We start from the raw sequence: 14,091 nt of genomic DNA, 5'->3' as shown, positions 1-14,091 counted from the left end.
CCTAAATACATCATTCCTTGACCCTGCGGGAGGAGGAAATCCAATTCTATATCAACACCTATTCTGATTCTTTGGACACCCAGAAGTTTACATTCTAATTCTACCCAGATTTGGTATTATTTCACACATTGTATGTCAAGAAAGAGGAAAAATTGAACCATTTGGAACATTGGGTATAATTTATGCCATGTTATCAATTGGATTAATAGGATTTATTGTATGAGCATATCATATATTTACAGTAGGAATGGGTGTTGACGCACGAGCATACTTCACATCAGCAACAAATAATTATTGCTGTACCTACAGGAATTAAGGCATTCAGATGACTAGCTACATTACCTGGAACTAAACTAGAGTTTAACCCACCATTACTATGAGCTCTAGGATTTATTTTCTTATTTACAATTGGTGCGTTAACAGGAGTAATACTAGCAAACTCATCACTTGATATTGTATTACATGACACAAATATAGGAGGTGTTATTCAATGATACCCATTATTTACAAGATTGACTATAAATAATACATGATTAAAAATCCAGTTCACAATTATATTTATTGGACTAAACTTAACATTCTTCCCTCAACACTTCTTAGGGTTAGCAGGAATACCACGGCAATATTCAGATTACCCAGATGCATATACATCATGAAATGTAGTATCAAGAATTGGGTTACAATTTCTATTGTAGGAATTATTATATTCATTGTAATCATATGAGAAAGAATGGTTTGAGCAATTGTATTCAGAGCTAATATAAGAAGATCAACAGAATGACTACAAAATAATCCACCTGCAGAACAAAGTTACTCAGAATTACCATTAATCTCTAGATTCTAATATGGCAGATTAGTGCAGTATATTTAAGCACTACAAATAAAGGTTTGACCTTTTATTAGAAAAACATTTAATGGCAACAAGATCAAATTTATCCCTTCAAGACGGAGCTTCACCATTAATGGAGCAACTATCATTCTGGTATTCGTGCTGATCTTTTTGGATCAAACCCACACTCAAATGGTGATCTTTTTTCTCGATCATTGATTAGTTTTTTTGATAATGTTGCGAGGATTATAACAATTATTGGAATAATAAATTTAATAAAAACTCTTGTAGATAGCTTAAGCTTTCTGATTGGAAGTCAAATGTACTATTTATACTAGAAAAACAATTATCTACCTCATCAATAAATATAAATGTATAAGAATACTCATACTATGTCTACGAAGTGTCAATATCATGCTGCTGCTTCAAATCCAAGGTGGTGTCTTGGTGAGAAATGATTTATTGAGTGTTGAAGTAGACTTGTTGTTAAGAAAATTGTTCCAATAATTACGTGGAGACCATGGAACCCTGTTGCAACAAAGAATGTTGATCCATATACTGCGTCTGCAATAGTGAAAGGTGCTTCTAAATATTCGCAAGCTTGTAGTATTGTGAAATATAATCCTAATAATACTGTAAAAAGTAATCCTTGTAATGCTTGAGTGTGGTTAGATTCTATTAAACTATGATGTGCTCATGTTACGGTTGCTCCTGAGGCTAAAAGAATAGCTGTATTAAGTAATGGAATTTGTATAGGATTAAAAGGTTGAATTCCTACACTGTGAAGCCTTCTGTGTGGGAATGACCAGCAATGAACTGTCCATTCGCATGAACGGACACAGGCAGACAGTGTTTGTTGGTAAAGACGATCACCCTGTGGCCAGACATGCCTTGGTGCATGGCCAGCACATCTTGGCACAGTGTTACACCGTCTGGGTTATCTGGATACTTCCCACTGACACCAACCTATCAGAACTCTGGAGATGGGAACTTGCCCTTCAATATATTCTCTCTTCCCGTTACCCACCAGGCCTCAACCTCCGCTAATTTCAAGTTGCCGCCCCTCGTGCATCACCTGTCATTCAACAACATCTTTGCCTCTGTACTTCCGCCTTGACTGAGATCTCTGCCCAACCTCTTTGAATTTACATATGTCTGCCTGTGTCTGTATATATGTGTGGATGGATGTGTGTGTGTGTGTGTGTGTGTGTGTGTGCGCGTGTGTGTGTGTGTGTGTGTGTGTGTGTGTGTGTGTGTGCGAGTGTATACCTGTCATTTTCCCCCTAAGGTAAGCCTTTCTGCTCCTGGGATTGGAATGACTCCTTACCCTCTCCCTTAAAACCCACATCCTTTCGTCTTTCCCTCTCCTTCCCTCTTTCCTGATGAAACAACGTTGGGTTGCAAAATCTTGAAATTTGTGTGTGTGTGTTTGTGTGTTTTTATTGGGTCTATTTACCAGCACTTTCTCGTTTGGTAAGTCACAGCATCTTTTTTTTTATATATATTTTTCCCATGTGGAATGTGTGTGTGTGTGTGTGTGTGTGTGTGTGTGTGTGTGTGTGTGTGTGTGTGTGTGTGTGCGTGTGTGTGCATGCGCACCTACTTGAGGGTTAATAAAAATTGCTCTTAATCCTAACTGTGATATGCAGTGTTAAAAATGTTCTTTGATCTTTGCGTTCTTGCCGAGGAATCAGACTGGAGTTAGTTACTCTCTTGAAAAGACATTCAACTAGCTTCCATTTAGTATGAAGTTGGAAGTGAGACTTCCTATGAATTCAAAAAAGATAGAAAAGTGGTAAATATTGCACAGTAATCTGTTCAACAATGTTGATGCTCTCCTTTATGCCACTCTTTATTTGTGCCACTTTTCCTTTGTTTGTTCCTACTACACACTCTGGGCTGAGGATTGGAATCCACAATGGATGCAAAAGGGGTCATTTGACACTTCCTGGAATGTGGGGGTACCGAATTGCCATGCACTTTGTTCCCAAGAAATAATGCATTTTCTTTGGCATGATAGCGATTTCAACATTGTCCTGCATTGGTGCCTGCTGCAGAATTTTACAGAAAACTGCCAAAATACATTCCCCAAACTATTCTATCCCTTCTTCATACACTCCTTATTGAGCTCCAGAAAGTAACCATTCTAACACATCTGTGTAAGAATTCTGGTATCTATTCCCAGCATAAATGAATGTGGGTGCAGTGTACCTGCCCAGCAGCAGTCAGCAATTCTGACAAGGATACCTTCTCCTGCTGATAAATTGGTTAGTCACAACAGTAATTTACCATATGTGTGTGGAAAAAGAATACATGTCTTGTCTTGATGAGGTCACATTCAGTTCTACAATAGTAGAATGATTGTAGTAGACTCTGAAGAACCGCCTTGCTATACTGTAGGTGTGCTCATATGCACTTTCATCTGTGAGCCCACATGCATCGATCTGAAAGAGAAAATACCACTTTCTGCACTAGAAGTCTGTGTGTGTGGGGATGGGGGGGATGATAAAGTGTGAAAAAGCAAGATGGAAAAGATCCCCACTTCAAGAAATGATATCTTCTCAAAATCCATGAGGTGCAACAAAGCACAACATGCTGTCATATAATTATGAATTCAGCAGCCTAGTTGGCAGGGCTGCACTATTATGTGGTTCTGGTGGTGGTGGTGGTGGTGGTGGTGGTGGTGGTGGTAGTGGTGGAGAGGGGGGGGATAGGGTGATTGGGGGGGGGGGGGGAGGAGGAGGGAAGCTCACCTTGGGTCAATAGGCTGTTAAGAGTAGGTTGCAGTTGTTGTGGGAGGCTGCCCACATTCACCTTGTTGAATGCTGGCCTGGTTGACACACTACCCAGACAACGCCAATTATAGCTTTCAAACCACATTTTGTTAAACTTTAATTACGCCAATCAACTTAAAAAATGAAAGACATTAAAATAATGCAATAAAATCTACTAACAAATCATCATCATCATCATCATCAGTTATCTGCTATATTAGCAGGTCCTTTGCCTCTCCATTTTCTGCGATCCATTGCTTCCTTCTTAAGGCTGCTGTAGGTTGTACCGTTCATCATGTCATCCAGTATCTGGAATCTCTTTTTCCTCGTTTCCTTTTCCCTTCTACATAACCTTCTAAAACTGTTTTTATAAATCCGTCCCTCTTTCTTAATATGTGCCTAATCCAATTTCTTTTTCTTCTCTTTATTACATCTAGTAACTGTCTTTTCTCTCCCGCTCTTCTCAGTACCTCTTCATTTTTTACTCTGTCCATCCAACATATTCTTTCCATCCTCTGCCATGTCCTGATCTCAAAAGCCTCCAGCTTTTCTCTGTCTTTCTTCCTCATAGTCCATGTTTCATCGCCATATAGAGGAACACTCCATACAAGACATTTTATGAGTCTCTTCCTTAGTTCTCTGTCCAGACCACTGCAGAAAATTCTCCTTTTATTATAAATTGCCTATTTTTGCCATTGCTATCCTTCTTTTAATTTCTGTGGTTCACTTCCATTTGGTGTCTACCCTTCTTCCAAGATACTTAAAATTTTGCACCTGTTCTAGTATTTCTCCATTCAGCATAATTTTTATTTCCTTATTTCTTCCTAGTGCCAATATTTTTGTTTTATTTGTGTTATTTTTCATTCCATATTTGCCAAGATTCTCCTCCATTACTTTTTCAAGTCTTTTATTAATTATTCTTAACACCACTTTGGCTGCATGTGAAATGAGGCTGATTGTCCTGTGCTCACTGCATTTCTTGGTTCCTTGTTTTTTCGGGAATGGAATCATTACTGTTGTCAGAAAGTCCTCAGGCCATTCACCACTGTCATATATTTTATGACATAATCTCAATATTTCTCTTATTACATCTTGGTTCGAGCATTTTAGTATTTCTCCTGGTATCATATCTGTACCTACCGCTTCGTCATTTTTCATTGCAGCTATGGCAGACTTTACTACTTCCATTATGATGATCGGTCCTTTCTTGTCATCACTTACACTGTTGTGTGATTCAAGTTCCAGAGTTTCTGGTTTGCTATTTGTGTCATATAGCTCTTTTAGATATTCTTCCCATCTCTGGAGGACATCGTCACAATCTTTGTACACTACCTCTTCGTCTTTACTCAAAATTTCCATAGTAGCACTTCCTGCTCTGTTTTGTTCCCATGTCATAGTCTTTACTCTGTTGTATAGTAAGTCATATCTTCCCTTCCTGTCCAGTTCTTCAACTTCATCATATTCCTCTTTTAGACATTTTTTCCTAGCCTGCTCTGTTTCTCTTCGCAGTTCATTATTTAACCTTCAGTATATCTTTCTAGCATCTTCAGTGGTCTCATTTTTCAATTTTCTTCTCTCCTCCATCTTGGAAATCACTTTTTGTGTGACTCATGGTTTTTTTGGCCTTTTCCCTTTTACATATCCTATATTTTGCTGTCCGGCTTTAATGATTCCTTCTTTCAGCATATTCCAGTACTCGTTGGCATTATCAGGTGGTTCTTTGTCTCATAATGTGTTCAGAAACTCCCAAGACAGCATTTCTGTAATTTGTTCCTTGTTGGATCTTATCTTCTCTAGATCCCACTTCTTCACCATGGTTGCCTTCTTCAGTTTTTTCATTCTTATTTCTATTTCTGCCATAAGTAAGTTGTGGTCACTATTAATATCTGCACCTGGTAATGTGTGCACCTTCTTGATTCCATTCCTGTATCTTTCTTCTACCAGTATAAAATCGATTTGGTTTCTATATTTATCACCTGGTGATTTCCAAGTGTAGAGCCTCCTCTTACGGTTCTTGAACCATGTGTTTGCCGCTATCAGCTTCCGTTCCCTGTAGAAGTCAATTAGCCATTCACCTCTATCATTTCTCTTTCCAAGACCTTGACTGCCTACTATGTTTCCCTCTTTCCCTTTTCCCACAATGGCGTTCCAGTCTCCCATTACTATTTTGCAGTATTTTTTATTTTTGTCCATTATTCTCTCTATTACATTGTATGTTTCCTCTACAATTTGGTCATCATTTTCTGAAGTTGGCATATACATCTGGACAATCAGTAAATCTTTTTGTGCTCCTTTCAGCCTTACACCATTAACCCGGTCATTTGCATAATCTACATATTCCACACATTTAGCCAATTCCTTTGTCATAATCATTCCTACTCCATTAATTCCTTTTACTTCTCCTCCTGAGTAGTACAACACATATTCATCTGACTGCAACTCTCCATGTCCATTCCATCTTACCTCAGCAACTCCTACAAGGTCCATATGATTCTTTTCCATATCTCTTTTAAGGTTTTCTAGTTTTCCTGCTTGTAGCAGAGTTCTAACATTCCAGGTATCAATTCTTTGCCTCATTTCTAGTTGATCCCCCCCCCCCCCCCCCCCGGCCCCCATCCTGGAGATCCGAATGGGGGACTATTTTACCTCCAGACACTGATTTAACATGAGAGGACGCCATTTTCGTGCATAAAATGGAGACTGCATTATGCAGGGAAGACAGTCTGTGGTGGTATTCCGTTGCCTTCTGCAGTTCTGGAGGCCGCCCCTAACATGGAATACAGATGCCTTTTGCAGCCACACACTCTGGGTCAGACACTGCATAGGTTGGAAAATGAAAGACCCCCTAGTCCTCGAAACCTAATAACTTCGGGGTCGGAAAAGAACAAGAGCTGGCCGAGGGTGGCCAGATAGGAAAAATAAAAGTGAGGAGCCTGGCATAAGTAAGTGGAAGCAATGCCAGGACTCAGCTTGGGGCCCTGTGGTCACCAGCCACGTAATCACTAGGTGTGACTCCCTGAGGAGTCACATACATACGTATATTACAACTAGGACAGTGTTGTAATTGTCATTAGTTGAATTAGCATGCTTAAACTGATTATTTATTTAGGTTTCCATTACAGGTGCTTGTAATTTTTGACAGTGGCTAGTTTTGAATGCTTGCATTCATTCTCAAACAACTGCCTACATTCAAATGTCTAACTAAGCATAATTCCAATGTTCTATTCAAAAGACTCTTATCAATGGAATTAGGATTAGTTAAACATTTGGAATGAAGGCAGTTGTTTGAAAATGAATGTAAGTGTGTGAAATCAGTCGCCATCAAAAATTACGTGCAACTGTGATAATAGTTTAAATAAACTTAGTTGCTGGTTCTTTATACCAACATAAAGTTGGAACTGCATAAGCACACTTCAACTCTCGAGCTGCCTTGCCTATGTATAAAGTCCGCCAAACACAAATGACATTGTTTTGCACTGTTCCATTGTTGTTTCACAGTTGTGAGGATATACCAATTCCTTCGTTTTTGCTTGAGATAGATTGGTGATAAATTGTGTTGTCATATGTCCAAGTGATCAGCAGTAACATAAAATAAACAGCGAGGTAGGTAACAAAAAAATTTAGGGCCGCGCATGAAAGTGACACAGATTGAGGTAGCGGCACGACCCCCTAATGAAGCTGTTCCCTACGAGTTAATTAGTAATCAAATAATTGGTTGGTTGGGATCTGATGCAGCTGTATACTGTGGGTATACAGCTGAGAAGTAAAACCTATCCGTGGCAACGGAGTGACATAATGAAAGCTTATTTCATTATTGTTTAGTTAAGCAATCCTCTAGCAAGGATATGTAAGTTTATTTTAAGGTTGTGTAATCAAACTGAGATTAAACAATGATTTTGCTCACATATCTTAACCACGGTATCATAAAGACCACTACTCTTTACAAGTGTACAAAGTATAGCGTGTGCCGGCTTGTGTTACGAAAAATGGTGAGCCCACTGGATGGTTAAGTTCACTTCCTGTTGCTTCAATTTTAAGGGTAGTAATCAGTTACGTTTTTCCTTGTTACTTTCCTTAACAATCGACACGAATTTCCCAAATACTTTGGTATCAAAAACGGCAGTATTAGTCGTGCCCAGATTGCATAAATATCTACAGATGTCCACGAGGCTTTCTCATCCTTCAGTTCTTTCTGCTCAACGTCAACTGAAAGAGCGACGTGAACTTTTCTCAGATCCCTGCAGACTTTTTTGACTATTTTTCAGCCCCTCTTCCCACTGAACGCCTACTGCTATGTGACGGTGTTGCAGGGAGCCATAACGGGCCTGGCCACAGGGCTCGCCTTCTCCATGTGGGTCGGCTTCGGCGTCCCTCGGCCGGACGCAGTAAGGCTGCCCACCAGGACGGATGGCTGTGACTTCAACGTTACGGCCACACCGCCGCCGCCCACCCAGGACCCCAGGTCAGCCGCAGCATCTCCTCTCACATTTCTGCAGCGTGATAAATTAACACTGTTCTTTTGGGTGCTCAGCAGAGTTGTCAGTTCCATTATTCCACACGATACTTCAGTGACTGACCCAGTCATCTTCTCAAGTTGATGTGAGATGTACTGTTAAGTGTACCTGCTGCCTGGACTCTCACAAAATTCAATTTTTTTCCTTTTTTGCACACATTATTTCACATTTGCTATCACCTGCATGACATTAAAATATTTAGTTTATAAATTTGAAAGCACACATTCTTTTGATCCCTTTAGGGGAAGATTTGGGTCATAAGTTGTCAGTTCCACACCTCACGGGTTCCATGCTACAGAGGAAAAACTTTGCTTATTGATATGTAATTTTTAATAGCACATAGAAGATGTTTTGGGGTCTACATTCTTCTTCATAAATCTCATTTCTTAGTAACAGTATTGTGAGAAGGATAGTTGCTACTCACCATATAGCAGATATACTGAGTTGCAGACAGGCACCAGAAAATGAGTGTTTGGCCAACAAGACCTCATTGGGCACGCGTCCCCCCCCACACACAGACATGCAAATGGGGCTCACTCATACATGACAGCAGTCTCTGTCTGATGAGGCCACAAACCAAGTCAGGTCTCAGTAGCCAGAGACTGCAATTATCTTTTTCATAATGTTGTTACATTCCACACTGGATTTACCTTTTTTTTTTTGAAGAAAGTCATATGAGGGCTATTCAGAAAGTAAGGTCCAATCAGTTGCAAAAAAGGAAACCACAGTGAAACCCTGATGAAGTTTTGCACAGATCTGTAGGGCAGTGTCTGTAATACACCTGTCGATCGCACGTCATGTCGCTCCCCACAGTTCTGAGTGCACAGTGAGCATGTAAAGATGCCCCAATTTGGAAGGGGGGGGGGGTGCACAGAGATTCCCAAAGATTCCACCTAATGACTTATTTTGTACTAATTGGTCTATTTTGTTGAGTAATGGATGGAAGTTCCCAGATTATAGTTCCTTACATGGGTGCTGAAAGACATGTTTCCATGTTCTCATAGAATATGACTTTGTTTTTGACTTGGAAATATCTTTTTGTAAAGAATGATGTTAAAATTTGTGTCACACCACTATTTATAGCTGAGTTTGACTCCTAGCTCCTGCTGCACTGCTTCACATGTTTGTTTTACTGAGATGACACAATTTTTTCTGAAATACACATTCTCTTGGTGTTCCAGATATTTTGCTAGCTGGTATGTAGTGGGTCATCTAAAGCCACCGTGTCCAGCTGTATGATTAAAATATGTTTGAATAACTGTTGCAATAAAAAGTCACACGTCTGTCTGTGGACACGATATGTAGAGTTGACTAAAAGAAATTGCAGGGCTCAGGTGCTAGAAATATTTCATTAACATTGTGAACAATAAATAGTTAAGAATAACACTCATCTTAAGTACATTGTTGTACTTGTTGTTCTTGCTTGCTGTCTGGAAAAAAATGGGGTATGATTTTACCAAAAGGGTGTCTGGATCTTGAAAACGTTCCAGAACAATATATCCTTCTCCTTCTTGGTCTCAGTATACTAGCAAAATTCATTCATCCAATAAAATAGTCAACAATGCATTTCTGTCATGTTCTCAGAATTATCTAATCAGGTGTAAAATGAAATTCTTAAAAAAAATTCAGTTTTTCAGATTTGTTGACACATAAACAATGTGTTTCACATGGGTGCAATGAAGAGAAATTGCAGTTTTTTCTCCACATGTCTGATCATCAACACAGTTACAAAACGGGTTGCTTTCTCCACAGCTCACTGCCAACTACCTCCAGCTAGAGAAACATAAACCAAAGATACCAAATGGATTGTAGAGTATCACTCATATCGGTATTTGTTCACAAATGGAATGTGTATAATACTTTAATCAAATAGTAATTGAAGTTTTGTTAAGCTTGACTAATCAATTAGTGTCAGATGCAATAAATTTAAAATGGGGTTTTAACAGTTTTAAATATTGTTAAGACCAAAATTCCCTGCTGATAATTGATAAGGGGGGACATAATTTTTCACATATAGTTATCAGTATTTCATCCTGGAAACTCAAAATACAAAGGCATAGGCTTTCAAAAATAAAGGAAAATAGTTAAATGTGACAGAAACATGTGTCCCCAAACATCAAAATAATTCAATAAATTAAAACTAAGGAAATACACTTTGCTGGTGTTACAAAATATTATAATAACAAAAGATATATTACTTTATACATTAGTTCCAGCTGAATCACTATCCGATGTACTCCAGAACTACACAGGTGTAGGCTCATTGTACTGTGTCATTATTACGAACTATGGGCATTGCAACAAAGCCTTCCTCGTGTAGTGTCATATCATGAGAGCACTGCTGCAGAATTATATCATCTACAAGAAGTGTATTGAAATAGAGGTTAGTTGGATTGGTACACTGAGTGGGCTTTGTAATCAACTCCTGAGATACAGGGGGGTGGGGGTGGGGTGGGGGGGGGGGGAGGTTACATACAAATAATTACTCAATATCTACTGAAATTAGTATGCCTGTATGGAAAATGGCATCCACAGTCTTTCACTCACGTCAACAAAGATAAGCAATGTGGCTTGCAATGTTAGAGATGATCTGCTTCTCAGAAGGTCAAGTGTATGTAGCATATCTTACATGGGGCAGAGCAGTAGAACAGTTGAGGACAGGTTCACTGACACACCCAACTAAAACAGCTTAGAAAATCAGCTGTCGCTGAGCACTGCCTCTGATATAATCTCAAGATGAAATGCTGTAAGGCCAGTGTCCTCGTGTAAACACGAAGTTTCTGGGACACTGTAATTAAGGATTCTAGCAATACAAAGAAGTCCAAAAGTTGTAGTAAACTGGAATGGAGGTATCAGTTTAAATAAGGCTGGGCACCTTGCCCACCAGGGGTGGTAAACACTGAAGGCATTTGCATTTCACGGAATATCAGTGTGGTCTCTGAAAAACAAAAGAGGATCACAGTGTATAACTGGCACTGGGAATCAGCCTCAGCTACGAATAACTGTGTGACGTAGACAGTGCTTCGGTCCAGTTTTAGGCCAGGCAGCAAGTATGCATAGTGACCCAGCTAGCAGCTCCCAAAGGTGACAACTGTGTCTGTTGTTGAAATATCATACAGGAACGTGCATTTCGCAACTCAGCTGGTCACCTGGAAGCACAGTGTCAAGAGCTTCACTGTCCACGGTGGTGTCGGCCTGCAGTAGTAGTGGGGCAGTGAGGAGGTTGTGGACAGTGGGTGCCAAAAGTCACCAGAGCAGGCATGGAGCAGCTACTGCCACATCTCATACACTTTCTACCTTCCATAGGATATAGGACTTATATTCACAAATCTTTTTAATAAAATATCGAGTAACAATTCAGCGATAACTTCAGCCTGGGAGAATGTTAGCCACAGATAATGCAGCGTCAACACCACAACCTGCCTTCCTATGTTCTCACCTGGAACTCAAAGAGAAAATTAGTGAAGATCAGCTTCGCACTACCTGTCTTAGTTAAGGCTGTAGATCATAAGAGTGTAAGAAGAGCGCCGATTCTATTACACTGAACGATATAAGGATTGGTTCCAGTGTTTATCACCACATGTTCCCATTGCACACCTGGACATGCACAAAATGTGAACATATATTTTGTTATTTATTATTATTATTTGTTATTGCTGTTGTTGTGGCCTTCAGTCCAGAGACTGGTTTGATGCAGCTCTCCATGCTACTCTAGCCTGTGCAAGACTCTCCATCTCTGAGTAACTACTGCAACGTACATCCTACTGAATCTGCTTACTCTGTTCATGTCTTGGTCTCCCTATATGATTTTTACAGCCCCCTTCCCTCCCACCACCACTTCCCTCCAGTACAGGATTGGTGATCACCTGGTATCTCAGAATGTCTCCTATCAACTGATTCCTTCTTCTAGTCAGGCTGTGCCCCCCAACTGTATTTAATACCTCCTCATTTGTTACACAATCTAGGCATTAAATTTTCAACATTCTTCTATAGCACCCCATTTCAGAGGCTTCTAGTCTCTTCATGTGTGAACTCTTATCTTCCGAACATACACTGATAAAAATAGCTTCAGAAATGACTTACTAAAGCTTAAATTGATACTCAATTTTAACATAATTTCTCTTCTTCAGAAACGCCTTACTTGCCATTGCCAGTCTAAATTTTATGTCCTCTCTACTCCAGTCATCCTAAGTTATTTTGCTGCCCAAATAACAAAACTCGTCTACTGTTTCAAGTGTGTCATTTCCTAATTTAATTCCCATAACATAACTTGGTTTAATTAAACTATATCCAATTATCCTTGTTTTGCTTTAGTTGATGTTTATCTTATATCCTCCTCTCAAAACACTGTCCATAATTTTCAACTGCACTTCCAAGGCCTTTGCTGCCTCTGAGGGAATTACACTGTCATTGACAGACCTCAGAATTTTTATTTCTTCTCCTTGAAATTTAATGCCTACTCCAAATATTTCTTAGGTTTCCTTTTCTTCTTGCTCAATGTACAGATTGAATAACATTAGTAATAGGCCTACAACCCTGCCTCACTCACTCAATGACTGCTTTCCTCTGTTCCCTAAACTGTTATAACTTCCACATGGTGTAAATAGCCTCTTGCTCCCTGTATTTTACCCCTACTACCTTCAGGATTTAAGGAGAGCATTCCAGGCACGGCTGTCAAAAGCTTTCTTAAGTCTACAAATACTGTAAATGTAGGGTTGCCTTTCCTTAATTTATCTTCTAAGATAAGTTGTAGGATCACTATTGCCTCATATTTTGCTGCATTTCTCCAGAATCTATACAAACTTGCCACCAGGTCAGCTTCTACCAGTTCTTCCATTCTTCTGTAAAGAATTTGTTTTAGTATTTTACAACCATGACTTACTAAACTGATAGTCTGCTAATATTCACACACGTCAGCAACTGCTTTCATTCTAATCAATACTAACTTCTTGATTATTCTTAACATTTCTGCATATATCAGTACTTCAATACATTTTTACTGTTCCTAATAATTTATTGAAAAGTCATTAAAACACTGTGTACCTTACACATACAAGCAACTATTAATGAAATGCAATGTCTCATAAAACGAGATTAACATAAAATCAGCAAAGAATATACAGAAAACATTCAAATATGGCTCATAATAGTGGAATGAAGCATCTCCTGAGAATAAAAGGATGGAAGTATGATAAAATGCACAGTGTATGGGGTAGTTTAGTAAACGGAAAGAGTAGCGTTCAATTAAAATTCCGTATTGGCAGTAGAAATGTTGGAACACATATCTTAGAGAACAGATTAAGGAAAGGCAAGCTTGTGTTTCACAAAGTTGATTGGAATACTCTCTTTCAAATTCTGAAGGTGGCGGGAGTAAAATACAGGGAGAGAAAGGCTATTTACAATTTGTACAGAAACCAGATGACAGTTATAAGACTCAAGTGGCATGAAAGACAAGCAGTGGTTGGGAAGGGACTGTGACAGGGTTGTAGCCTATCCTCAACGTTATTCAAAAATGGCTCTGAGCACTATGGGACTTAACTGCTGAGGTCATTAGTCCCCTAGAACTTAGAACTACTTACACCAAACTAACCTAAGGACATCACACACATCCATGCCCGAGGCAGGATTCGAACCTGCGACCGTAGCGGTCGCGCAGTTCCAGGCTGTAGCGCCTAGAACTGCTCGGCCACACTGGCCGGCCCGAATGTTATTCAATCTGTATATTGAGCAAGCAGTAAAGGAAGCAAAAGAAAAATTTGGAGTAGGAATTAAAATCCATGGAAGAGAAATAAAAACTTTGAGGTTTGCCGATGACATTGTAATTCTGTCAGAGACAGCAAAGGACCTGGAAGAGCAGCTGAATGGAATGGACTGTGTCTTGAAAGGATGATATAAGATGAACATCAACAAAAGCAAAACGAAGATAATGGAATGTAGTCGAATTAAATCAGGTGATGCTGAGGGAATTATATTA

At 39.4% G+C, this 14,091-nt stretch overlaps 1 protein-coding gene across 1 annotated transcript in view; it reads left to right on the top strand.

The window, feature by feature from the left end:
- Window positions 1-9,356, top strand: part of LOC126426635 (putative sodium-dependent multivitamin transporter) — a 69,971-nt gene extending 60,615 nt beyond the window's left edge. Inside the window, exons 9-10 of the mRNA XM_050088523.1 lie at window positions 7,914-8,065; window positions 9,299-9,356. Of these exons, the coding sequence (XP_049944480.1) occupies window positions 7,914-8,065; window positions 9,299-9,356 (210 nt within the window). The remainder of the gene's footprint in view (window positions 1-7,913; window positions 8,066-9,298) is intronic.
- Window positions 9,357-14,091: the final 4,735 nt, after the last annotated feature.

This window comes from Schistocerca serialis, chromosome 11 (genome assembly GCF_023864345.2).
Source record: "Schistocerca serialis cubense isolate TAMUIC-IGC-003099 chromosome 11, iqSchSeri2.2, whole genome shotgun sequence".
NCBI lineage: Eukaryota > Metazoa > Arthropoda > Insecta > Orthoptera > Acrididae > Schistocerca > Schistocerca serialis.
Note: the sequence above shows the minus strand (reverse complement) of the source record. Positions and strands in the feature narration are given on the sequence as shown.